The sequence below is a fragment of the Nilaparvata lugens genome, chromosome 7, assembly GCF_014356525.2.
Source record: "Nilaparvata lugens isolate BPH chromosome 7, ASM1435652v1, whole genome shotgun sequence".
NCBI classification, from domain to species: Eukaryota; Metazoa; Arthropoda; class Insecta; order Hemiptera; family Delphacidae; genus Nilaparvata; species Nilaparvata lugens.
The window spans coordinates 35,646,387-35,658,648 of NC_052510.1; the positions used below are offsets into that span (position 1 = coordinate 35,646,387).

The 12,262-nt window shown below is 34.1% G+C and overlaps 1 protein-coding gene across 3 annotated transcripts in view; it reads left to right on the top strand.

Annotated features, from left to right (window-relative positions):
• The window catches only part of LOC111051291 (leucine-rich repeat protein 1), an 81,897-nt gene that overhangs the window by 56,285 nt on the left and 13,350 nt on the right, over positions 1–12,262 (top strand). For all 3 annotated transcript variants that reach the window (XM_039432634.1, XM_039432632.1, XM_039432633.1), the window contains exons 5-6: positions 3,662–3,835; positions 9,726–9,962. In XM_039432634.1, coding sequence (XP_039288568.1) covers positions 3,662–3,835; positions 9,726–9,962 — 411 coding nt within the window. The remainder of the gene's footprint in view (positions 1–3,661; positions 3,836–9,725; positions 9,963–12,262) is intronic.

Consider the following 12,262-nt stretch of genomic DNA (forward strand, 5'->3'; position numbering starts at 1 on the left):
CTGTGTTATTTGACTCAAAAACCTCCGTCCATTGTTCCACTCGCAGTCCTCTCCTCAAGCCGATCAAGTTGACAGATTTACAGTTAGATGAGAGTTGACAGTTAGTTGAGCTCTGTTCTGTCTATGCTCCCTATTTGTTCTGTCTAACTGATGTTCTTCCAGTCCAAGAATTGTAATGAAGTGGTCTGTGATACTCGCGTGATATACGATTGGATGGATTTACTTTTACAGTTGGTCAACATATGATCCAAACAAGAAGACGTTCCCGCTGTTACCCTGGTAGCCTTTTTAATGCAGTTCTTCAAACCGTGTTCACTCAATAAGTCGTAATAGTCATCAAGTTGAATGGTGATGTGGCTGTAGCGTATTAATATTGAAGTCTCCTGCGCAAATAATAAGTTGACCTCTCAGTCTACCAAGCACCGTTTCAAAGTCCTCTAAAAACTCTGTTATGCTGGCGTAGGAAGGTGATCTGTACACTGCCAATATATTATATCTCTCCTTTGATGTTTGAAGTTGTAGATGAAGAACGTTGGCCTGTCTGATATTTAGTTCTACCGATTGAATTGGTCGTGAATTGTTTTGGCTCTATAATTTCTTCTACATCTTCTACATCCATGGGCTCCGGATAGATAGTCAGAAGCTCATTTGAAAAAACAACACATTTACATTTATTATCAGTGATTTCTAAAATACCTTCTTCAACAGTATATACATCTGTATTCACTTCTTTAATTAATCCTGTTGTTACATTTGGGGCTGACTTAACCGGGATTGAGATCACGTTGTAGCCTGGTTGTAATGTAACACTCTTATTATCTAGCAAAAACAACAATTCTTTCATTCCATCCTTATATTCAAGTTTATCATTAGCAAAGTTTACATTCATCTTAAACGCTCGTAAAGTTTCATTTCCAAGAAGTATGTCATACTTAGTGGAGAAATCAAATATTATATACATCTTTATTCTATGGGGTCGTGAAAATACATTTTCAGTGTTGAAAAAAATATATTCGTTTCCTTTACTTTCTCCATTAGGAGTTTTTACAATAAAGTCTTCCTTGTATCGAGTGATCTCAGGAGAGACCAATGATGGATGCAAATAGTTTTTAGCAGATCCTGTGTCTACTAGCCATTTCCTTTTCTTTTGATCGAGAAAGTAAGGAAGAGATTTGTTTAAGATGTTCAAGTCGAGTCGCTCGAAAACTGGGGGCCTGACCCTAAAAAATGTTTCGTGAGTTTGTTGAGTGATTCAGTCAAAGTGTTTATTTGACATTGCATAGCTTCAATCGGGTTCTGATTGTAGCTATCTTCTGGTTCTTCCTCTTAGTAGTTTACTTCATATGGTGATCTGTGAGTTTTTAATTTTTGTACAGGGTCTGATCTTTGAGTGCGCATAGACACTGTGTTTGACGAACTCACTTGAGTGTTTGGTTTGAAATTACTGTTTTGCTGCTGAAAGCTTTGTTGTGGAAAACGTTGTTGTTGAAAGTTTGGACGATAGTTTTGTTTTTGGAAGCTTTGATTTGAAAAATTTTGTTAAAAGTTTTGGGGGAAGTCAGTTTGTTGAACATTGTGTGGTGAAAATTGTTGTCTACTTTGGAAGGGTCTGTGTGTTTGTTCGAAAGAATTGTCGTGTGACCATTGTTTTTGAAAGTTTTGTTCGTAATTAGGATTTCTAAATGTTGTTGTGTTGTTGGAAAGTTTCCTACCATCTACCCTGTTCATTGTTTCAATAGTGTTTTTGTAGCGTAATTGCTGTAATACAATACTACAATCGTTTATTAACTTATTCCTAGCATCATCTAGGTCTTGTACTTGTAGTACTTGCAAATGTGACCCTAATGTTGGGTGAACTCCATGCATAAAGGTATTTATAAGTGTAGCATTCAGTTGACAAATCAAATTTTCTAATAGTAAACCTGTAAAACCATCTAGCTTATACTTAGTGATTACATTTGTACGTTTTTCATTAAGTCTGTTCAAAAATTCAATAGGATGTTCCCTTTGATAGGATTTCATCACAGTCAACTCAGCAATGAGTTCAGGTACAGATCTGTTATCAGCAAAATTTTGTTTCAGTGATTTTATCAAGTCTTTTATTGAAGAACAACTGTTGTTAAATGCTACTGCTTCGGCTGGTCCTTCAAGTTTGCACATAGCAGCTTTGAAAAGAATCCAGTGATTAGCTTCTTTCTCTTGAATGTTCTCAGCACAGTAGCCGATAGAAGGGTCTTCACAAGTAGATATGAATTGATGTAACTTGTGAGAAGTACCATCGTAATGAGGTTTGTATCTCAAGAGTTCATGTGGAATAGGTTTAGTGATTGTTGCCATTTTTGAAATATCTGAAGTTGAAGATAAGACTGGATGCAGTTTTGAGGGTTTGATGAAGTTCTTTTGTTTGGTACTCACAACTGGTTTGGAGAGCGTACTTGGATCGTCCTGGTCCTCGTCCGTGGATGAATCCGTGTCGCTTGGTTCTCCGTTGGTCAGGGGCCGCCAGGTGTTGTTTTTCTCTGCCAGGATGGAAGGCTGTGCACTTGGTTCCAGAGTGATGAGGGTAGGCCGCAGATGAGGAGTTACACTCGCGTTTTGGATTCGAGACAGTTGGTCGCGAAAAAAAGTATATCGAACTTTACCGAAACGTCTGCGGTCCCTTTTGTTCGGGCCCCAGTTAGGTAAACGGAACACGTGACATCCTTTTTAAAAAGATTTATTCAGGAAACAAACGGGCATAGTGACTGCCCAAAATACAGAAATGAGACAAAAAATCTTAATTACTAGAGCTTATATACTATTATAAGTGCTGTATCAGCTACTATACGATAACAATGGGTATAACTATTGACTATGTTTTGATCATACACATAACTGTAAATATACTACAGTATTTTATTCCAGATATTATATTATTTTCCAACTTATTTCATCTCTACGATATGTTTCTGTAGCTTGTTAATAGGCAATAATTGCAATATTCACATATTTATAGCTCATCTATAACTTGAAATTCGCTCATGTAAGCATTCGCAGAATCAATAATATCGAGGTTGAATCTGTTATCAGTGTAATTCTTTAGTTCTATAGGACCATATTTTTACATTGAGCTGCAACGTACAATATTTTTTGCTGTTATCTAAAGTTAGACCAACTTCAAACTTCGAAAATACAGAAATCGCTAGATATTAAATCCGCTTGAAAAGATACATTTCAGCTTGTGCTGGCTGTTGAGTTTTTATCATTACAAGATTAAAAAGAGTATTGGATATCTTGGATTCATTTATTTAAAAATCATATACCTATGAGTGGGATAGAGCAACATGCTCAGCTCAAAACTGCTCTTTTCACTAATGTTATAAATAAAAATGATAATTTAAAATTTTATAAACAGTAAAATTTTCAAAAGATAGGTTATAATTGAAGTATTTGATATCTTGGATTAATATTTTGCGTTAGCCTTGCATTGCTAAGTTTTATCATAAACGTTTGCTAAGTTTATCATGATTGTTAGTGGTATTTAGCATTATAAGTATTATAGAAAAACTTATTTAGGATATTTCTGCAATAGAAGTTTTCTCACGCACGGCTAAAATTGAATTCAGAATTGTTCCAGAACACTTTACGAGCTACTCACATCATGCTTTTATTTTTGTTGCAGAAATCTTTCAATCGCGAACAACAGAATAGAGTGGCTGCCCTCGACCTTTCGATCGCTCAGGTTGACCCTGTTTGATATATCCAAAAATAACTTCAAACAAGGCAACCAAAGAAACACCGAATTTGAGATCCCGAGTTTAGCTCAACTTGCCGCATCTGTATTTCTCGACCTCAAGTTAGTGTTTTATCTGAAAAAAAAATTGTATAATTGATAAATGAACACTATATGCTTGAACATGTTGTATGTTACAACAAGTTCTAAGGCCGGCCACTAACGACATGATATGTCTGTCGAACATGTGTGAACAGAAATGAATTCGAACAAAAACATCTGTTTGGCAGCACCTCCTAACATGGAATAAACAAACAATATCTATGAATAAAATGCTGGAAAATTTCAAATTATAATGCTGAAGAAATAATTTAACCTCAAATATGGCAGCAAAGAAAAAATGAAAAACAAAAAATCGAAGATACAAAACCCTAACCTCGAAAAGTTTTGTTTGAAACCTTAAGCCGATGACATAACTCATCTGTTGAACATGTGTGTCCAAACATGTTCCTTGTTCTATCGTTAGTGGCCGGCCTAAAGGTATATATTTTGTATTGTACGCTGTAGCCTATTGGATATTTTCTTTCCTGAATCAGACATAGGCAAAAACTTCATAAAATGCGAGAATTTCAGAAGGCAAATATTACGATGTTCTAGCAAAGACTACTCACAACTGGCATATGGAGACAAAACAAGTAAAATAAGTACGCTGCTTACTAGTAGTTCTGTGAACAGTAGACCTCGCGCAGTTTAAACCGCAGCCTCCCCTTATACTGTCCATCAGAGTAAATCCTGTCTGTATGTCGTGTCGGCGAGATATCGGTGTGATAACGGCTAATGGCTGTTGGGGTTGGTGTATCAAAAATGCTAACATCAAAAGCTAATCTCCTTCAAGACATACTCACAACAGGACAGCCCAAGTTTAAAGCAGAGATAGTTCGAGAGACAATACAATGTTATTTTAGTTATTAATTGCATGCGTTATTGCACGCAATCAATAGTTCATTTATTTATTTATTCACAATGGAGACAACGGGTTTCCTCAAATGTCTCCTCAACAATAAAAATTGTACAGATACAAATGAAAAAAATAAAAATAATGATAAAAATAATTCGAACTCATGTAATAATAAATAATACAAACAAAAAAATACCACCTAATTCAAAAATGAAAAATACAAAGATTTCATATACTTATGAAAAAAGTAAAAATGAAACAAATTGGGAATTCAAAATATATAAAAATTAAGGAATACGAATTTTATCAATAGAATAAATAACATTTATAACTGAACGACGTCTCAAACCATATGCACATCCACACTGATACACCAACTATTTATTTGATCAGATCATGCTTATACAAGATTTAATTATCATATAACGCTTTCCGGAATTCAGCGCGAGAAACCCAGAAGACATCTAAGCACCCAGACAAGCTTTTATATTAAGTTCTTTGCATCCTATTTAAGAGTGCATAAAAATTGCATTCAATGAGGTATGCAATTTATAGTCTACACAGCTGCTGATTTTTTACCAAGTTTCATTGAGATATTGAATTGCATGCCTCATGGCATGCGTTTTATAATCCACTCGACAGTTGATTTATGATGAATAATTCTATAGTCTCATTTTTACTCCAATATTGGCGTATGAAGGAGGCTTCTTTTTCCTTTTATTTATCCTTGAAATGCAAAATTTCCAAAAACCTTGTATATACGTCGACGCACAATTTAAAAAGGAGCATACCTGTCAAATTTCATGAAAATCTATTACCGCGTTTCGCCGTAAATGCGCAACATATAAACATTTAAACATTCAAACATTTAAACATTAAGAGAAATGCCAAACCGTCGACTTAAATCTTAGATCTCACTTAGTCAATCACTTTCCTTGCCCTATTACCTACCATAGGTAAGGAAAGTATTCCTTTCCAAAAAATCAAGGTACCCGAATTTCTATAGGTTTCAAGGTACCCTGAGTACAAAACAACTTTTTTGAGACAAAGAGACCTCCCTGACAAAGAAACCTTAACAGATTTTGTCTTAATTTTCATCGTTTAGTATGTAATTAAAGATTATTTTTTTAGTTTGCGTTTGTCTATTATAGACTTATTTTACATCTTTCTCTTCGAAATTAAATTTTCTGCAAGTTCTGTGAAAAATATGTTGTGTTTATTGTAAATTTAATATAGTAAATCTGCTTCAAATCTTGAAGGAACTTGTTTTTCGAGACCAAGTTCCGTGTATTTAAATTCGTCATATATCTTGGAACTTACTGTAGGTAAACCGTCCGTCTGGAAACGGTTTATTCAATTTTCCAGTTAATTTTACATAAAATACGCTAAATTATACATCTTAATTGACAGCCAACAAATACCCATAGGGCTTCGTTTCAGCAGGGGAACTGAAATTCAGACGAAATCTTTCACTCTGTAAAACTTGGTAACCAAGCATTTTCGGACCTATGTTAATTAGAACTTTTTTCTACTTTTGATGTGAGGAATCACACCCTGACTTATAGGCATCTTTTTTCAGAGCACCCTGTATATTATGATTTATACAGAGTGTTTCAGGAGTAGTGTCGAACATCCCTTGTAAATGTTTTGTAAAGTGAACGGTTTTCGTGAAATTTGCAATCAAAAATTTTAAATGGCCGCCATTTTGGAAATTTACTTAGAACATGTTTTATTTTATTTTTTGAAGTTGAGTCTGTATAGCATAAATATTCATGCCAAATTTCACATCAATACATTTCATTCTAGAGATAAAAATTCCTAAGTGAAAAAAAAAAAAAACAAAATGGCAGCTATAAGGATAATCGTTGAGTTTTGGACACTTCAAATACGACATTTGTAGTCTCCTATCATCCAGGAACAATACCCTAAAATGTTCGACACTACTTCTGAAACATTCTGTATATTATGACAATGGTCTGATCATAATAATTATATTTTTTACTCAAACAAATGTGTTCAGTGTACGGTATGATATTGAAATAACAGGTTAACCATTTTCATCTATCTACTGCAGTGACATTCACTTGTAACGGTTAGCATTCATTATAAATAGTTAAAACGCTTCCCATTCAACCAATGCTCACAGTTCAAAGTAAATCTTACTTTACAATTAATACAAAACTATAGTGAGGTCCACGTTATAATGGCAGTAAAGAAAGATAGGAGAAAAACGTTGCTAAGTCTCTCCATTTTTTCACTGAGTAAACACATCTGTTAATCAATTCATCCTATTGAATTTGATCTAATAATGATTATCATTTCCTTGATAAAATAATTAATTTAATGTCAAATTGATCAAGAAAACTAATTTTTCATAATTTGATTCAAAAATTAGCTTTAATAACTGAGATTAGTTGGCGGCTAATTTAAAAAGCTGCTTCGACAGTGATATTTCAAAAACATAAATTTCAAAACATCAGAAATTAAGTTATTTGGTAGGTATTCTATTCCAATTTCTTTTAAAAATAATAGAAATCCTATTTAAAATAAGTAATTCTAATGGAAATAATTCAGAAATAACCTTTCAATATTATTTATACCGGTACGAGTAGATCTAACCTATACGTGTAGACTAACTGAAGCATGGATGAAGTCTAATGAGGTCCATTTTATAATGACAGTATTTGATCAACTTTGGTTTTGCTATCCTTGTCTATCATTCGACAAAGCCGGTGGTACTATCCATTTCTAGTTCCAAAACGATGTCAATTATTATGTTTTCGACAATGTAGAAATATAATTAATTACTTCAGAGAATCGGCATCGCTATTTTTCTATCTTTATCCACTGCCATTATAACGTGGACCTCACTAAAGGATGGTTATTTATCAACTTTTAAAATGTCATTTAGTCCAGGCAATGAATGCTCAAAAAAGAGTATAGAGGGAAAAGTTTGGAAGACAATTTTTGACCCCGCAGTTCCGTTTAGGGTAGTGAGGAGGTAAACATATCAAAAGTCCCCACCCCTACCCACCGTGCGAAGGGGGTGGGGGTGGTTCAAAGGTACCATTTTTTGGTTTCTCGCATATAACTCGAAAATTATGCATTTTACAGGCATGACTATTCTATAAGAAATTAAAGCTTACATTATTTCCTACAATATTGATACAACAACTTTTTCTATATCTCTTTTACTTTTCGAGATATCCCCTCTAAAAGATGTGGCATAAAAAACACACATTTTCCTTCAATTTTTTGCTATTTTTGCTCTTATAACTTTTTGAATATCGATGGGAAAAGTCCATGCAGATCATGAGCTTATAGAGCATCAAATTTTCTTCAATTTGATGTATAATTTCACAAGTTTACGCACATCCCCACGACTGTTGCAGCAGATTCAGTATTGAGTGTGAGATCTTCAGTTATGCAAAAATAGACCAATTAACAAAGGAATTTGGAGAGAATGTTTTGAACACAATTTTTGAGTTCGCAGCTTTGTTGGGACCAGTTAGGGGGTGAACATATCAAAAGTTCCCATCCCTATTCCTTGTGCTAAAGGGATGAGGGTGGTTTAAAAGTTGAATTTTTCAATGTTTTGCTTACACGCTCATATCTTGAGGAAAATGCGTTTAACCGACATGACTAACTATTCAAAAATAAAGCATGATAAATTCTCTACAATATTTGTTCTGTGGAGATTTGTGATATCTCCAACAGTTTTCGAGATATACGCTCTTAAAAGTGTAAACTTGTTAAAATAACAACTTTCAATCCTATTTTTTGATGTTTCAGGGCCTACAACTCTCCAACAATTCATCGTAAAAATGAATGATCACAGTAGATTTGTAGAGCTTTGTTTTCTGTTGAATTTGATGTATTATTTTACAACTTAATGTTTTGCTTCTAATGATTTGATTTAATTTGATTTGATTATTTCACTACTTAATGTTTTCCTTCTATTGTTATGTATAGCTGGTTCAATGTGGAGGGTGAAATTTTAATATTGTAACAATTGATCACTTGACAATGAAATTCGAGTCTGGAACCTCTGGTACACAATTTTCGACTACTTTGTAGCTTAATGAAGATTAGTTGGGAGGTAAACATAGCGAAAATACGCATCTCTAGCCCGTCTATTGAAGGTGTGGAACTGCTAAGTTGATACTTGTTGCAGAGTTGAAAATTTCACCCCCACATTGAATCTGCTATAACAATAGAAGCAAAACATTAAGTTGTAAAATAATACATCAAATTCAACAGAAAACAAAGCTCTACAAATCTACGGTGATCATTCATTTTTACGATAAATTGTTGGAGAGTTGTAGGCCCTGAAACATCAAAAAATAGGATTAAAAGCTGTTATTTTAACAAGTTTACACTTTTAAGAGCGTATATCTCGAAAACTGTTGGAGATATCACAAATTACCACAGAACAAATATTGTAGAGAATTTATCAAGCTTTATTTCTGAATAGTTAGTCATGTCGGTTGAACGCAATTTTCACAAGATATGGGCGTGTAAGCAAAACATTGAAAAATGCAACTTTTAAACCACTCTCTGAATCAGTCTAGATCATACTTAAATTTAACTATAACAGGAAAACAACAACAACATATCTATTAATGATTAAAACAATACCAATTAATAACATATCAGAGTCAGGTCAAATGGAGATTAAAAAGAATCAATCAATCATCATCATCATCATCATCATCATCATCATCATCATCATCATCATCATCATCATCATCATAATCATCATCAGTGTTCTGCCCTAGGGCAAATCCATACATGATACCTACTTGCCCATTCCTCTCTGTCCTGTGCGATTATCTTCAGCATGAAGTATTTTCGTTCCTCCCTGACATCATTCACCATCTTCACTCTCCTCCGCCCCAGCACCCTCCCTCCCTCCACAGCCCCCTCCATTGCCGTCACAAGGTGGCTATAATTGATACACATTTTTTATATTTATCTTTTAGCTAATATTAATCATGCTATAGTTTCAATGCTGTCTTTCGTTTGTAGAAATGAGGCTTTTCGTTGATTTTGCAGTACACGATACTCGTCGAAAACGCTGCCGCCGACACTGGTCTCCTACCTGGACTGCTTTACGGAGTGCGAATGCGGCCGGCCCACACTTTCATCGAGGCCATTCCTGCTCGAGGAGTTCGAAGCTCGCCGAGTGTGCTCGTCGCTCGTGTGGGACTCGGCACTCGGCATCAACTCGACGGTCGGCCTCCACTGCTGCCAGCCGCAGTGCGCTACCGACTACTTCCAAGCTCTCCACCGGTAACCAGCACTTTTACACGGTTCTTATCATAGTAGGTAAACCAACCACTTCACAACGATGGCTGACGCTGACAATGCTTCACTAAATCATGGTCCAAATGAACTTACATCTAATCATTATAGTAATATCGCTACTGCTACTATTAATTGTATATCGCTATTAATGTTATAAAAATGTAATAGTTCTCTATTTAATAAGACTTCAAGTACAGGGTACAGCAAGAGTGCGTTTCATGGCTAGATACCTCTGGCCAGCTGGTAATTGCTAACACACACTGTAGGTCTTATAGTAATGATAAATCACAAAATTTTACCACAAAACTTCCAAATGAAAGACTTAGTAATCAGTATAAATACTAACACAGCTCAACCACTGATTGCTGTCTTCAGAAGTACCGCCACTGACTCATCTATTAATAATTCTTTGAGTGAGTTTTGTTAAAGAGATAGAATCAAAATTACTTTTTAATTATTTGAGATTTTTGGCCAAATCATCGTACCGTAATTAATCTCTTATTTTTTTGACAACGTATTTTTTCACAATACAAATAATAAAACCGGCACATACAGGAATGCTAAAATTTGTTTCGCACAAACCGCTTGTTAATTGACATAGTACAGTGGCTTTCATTAGTCTATATGCAGAATTTAAAAATATTTCTGAATCACTAAATTCCTCCTAACATTGAACAGCTTTACAAATTTATTTTCACTATTGATAACAATATCATTGATGAACACAATAGTCTATCAAGTAGCAGTGATAAATATCTATGTAAAATTTGAAACCAGTTGTAAAGGTATAAGGTCATATTCAAGCAACTCTATTGATTAGTAGAATCAATCTTGATCAACGTTTCTGGAATGAATAGTCAATTATATTAGTAAAGGCAAATTTCCACTTAAAATTGTTTCAATTTTTTAATCACAAATAAATATAAGGGGAATTTTCTGAGCCTGATTTAGTGGACACTCTGTAAATGCCGGTTAAATGCAATGCTACAAGAACCAATCAGAGAGGCGTTTAAAGACCTCTAATCATTTGATCTAACATACAAGGGTAATTCTTGAGTGAGTCCTTGATATTTGACATCAAAAAATAAGCAACCTAGCAGCATAATCTTTTCATGAGTGTAGGAATTGTGTACGTTCTGTGTACAGTAAATTGTCCCAGTTCCAATCGTAAATTGTTCCATCACGTGACTGGTGCCGATCACGTGAATGGTTGTTCCCATGGAACACCACTTCAGATCAAGTGGTTCAAGTTTTTGGCGCGCAGTTTTGAAATTAATTTCCACCAAAAAGTGTTGTAGAGTAACTGCGTAAATTAACAAAGGCCGCTGTAGTGTATTATGATAATTATTTCAACTATTAAATCAATTTTATTATTTAAAGCTGGTGCCAGTGCACGCAAATATTTTATGTTGGCTATAACAGATCAAAGAATATTTGACATCAAAAAATAAGCAACCTAGAAGCATAATCTTTTCATGAGTGTAGGAATTGTGTACAGTAAATTGTTCCAGTTAACAAAGGTTCAGTTATTGGTTATTGGTTCAGTTATTGTAGTGTATTATGATAATAATTATTTCAACTATCAAATCAATTTTATTATTTAAAGCTGGTGCTAGTGCACGCAAATATTTTATGTTGGCTATAACAGATCAAAGAATACTTTATAGGTTCGTCTAGGTTGGCTATGTTGTAAATGGAAATATTCTATAATTATCAGTGCCGGTTGCACTAAAACCGGTTAAATTTTAACCGTGATTAATTCCACGAGAACCAATCAGAGAAGCCGTATTTTTAAAAACATCTTCTCTGATTGGATCATAAAGTTAATCACGGTTTGATTGATTGAGTACTTTATTTATGTAGATTACAATATATACTGTCTTATACACTTATATACAATACCTTACAATACAGCAAAATTATAGATGAATTTACATGATATAGACTAAGAAAATAATTATTGAACTGTATATGATATGAAAAAGCAATTTGTAATATAATAACTATAGATAATAATTATATTGTTATGCATCTACATAAATTGGCGGAGCTTTGGACATATCAATGTCCATTCTTCGGAAAGAATATAAAAATATCCTCCCCACTAACTCTCTACCAAATAACGGTTAAAATATGAACAGCTTTTATCATGTTATCAACAGTTATTATCATGATGTTTTCAGGACAGGTTGGTTTCCATAATAGTTCAATAATAGACAATTAATAGTCAAAATAAAAAATAAACTTACCTTCAAGAGAAGCATGAACTTCTTCTGTAGCATTCA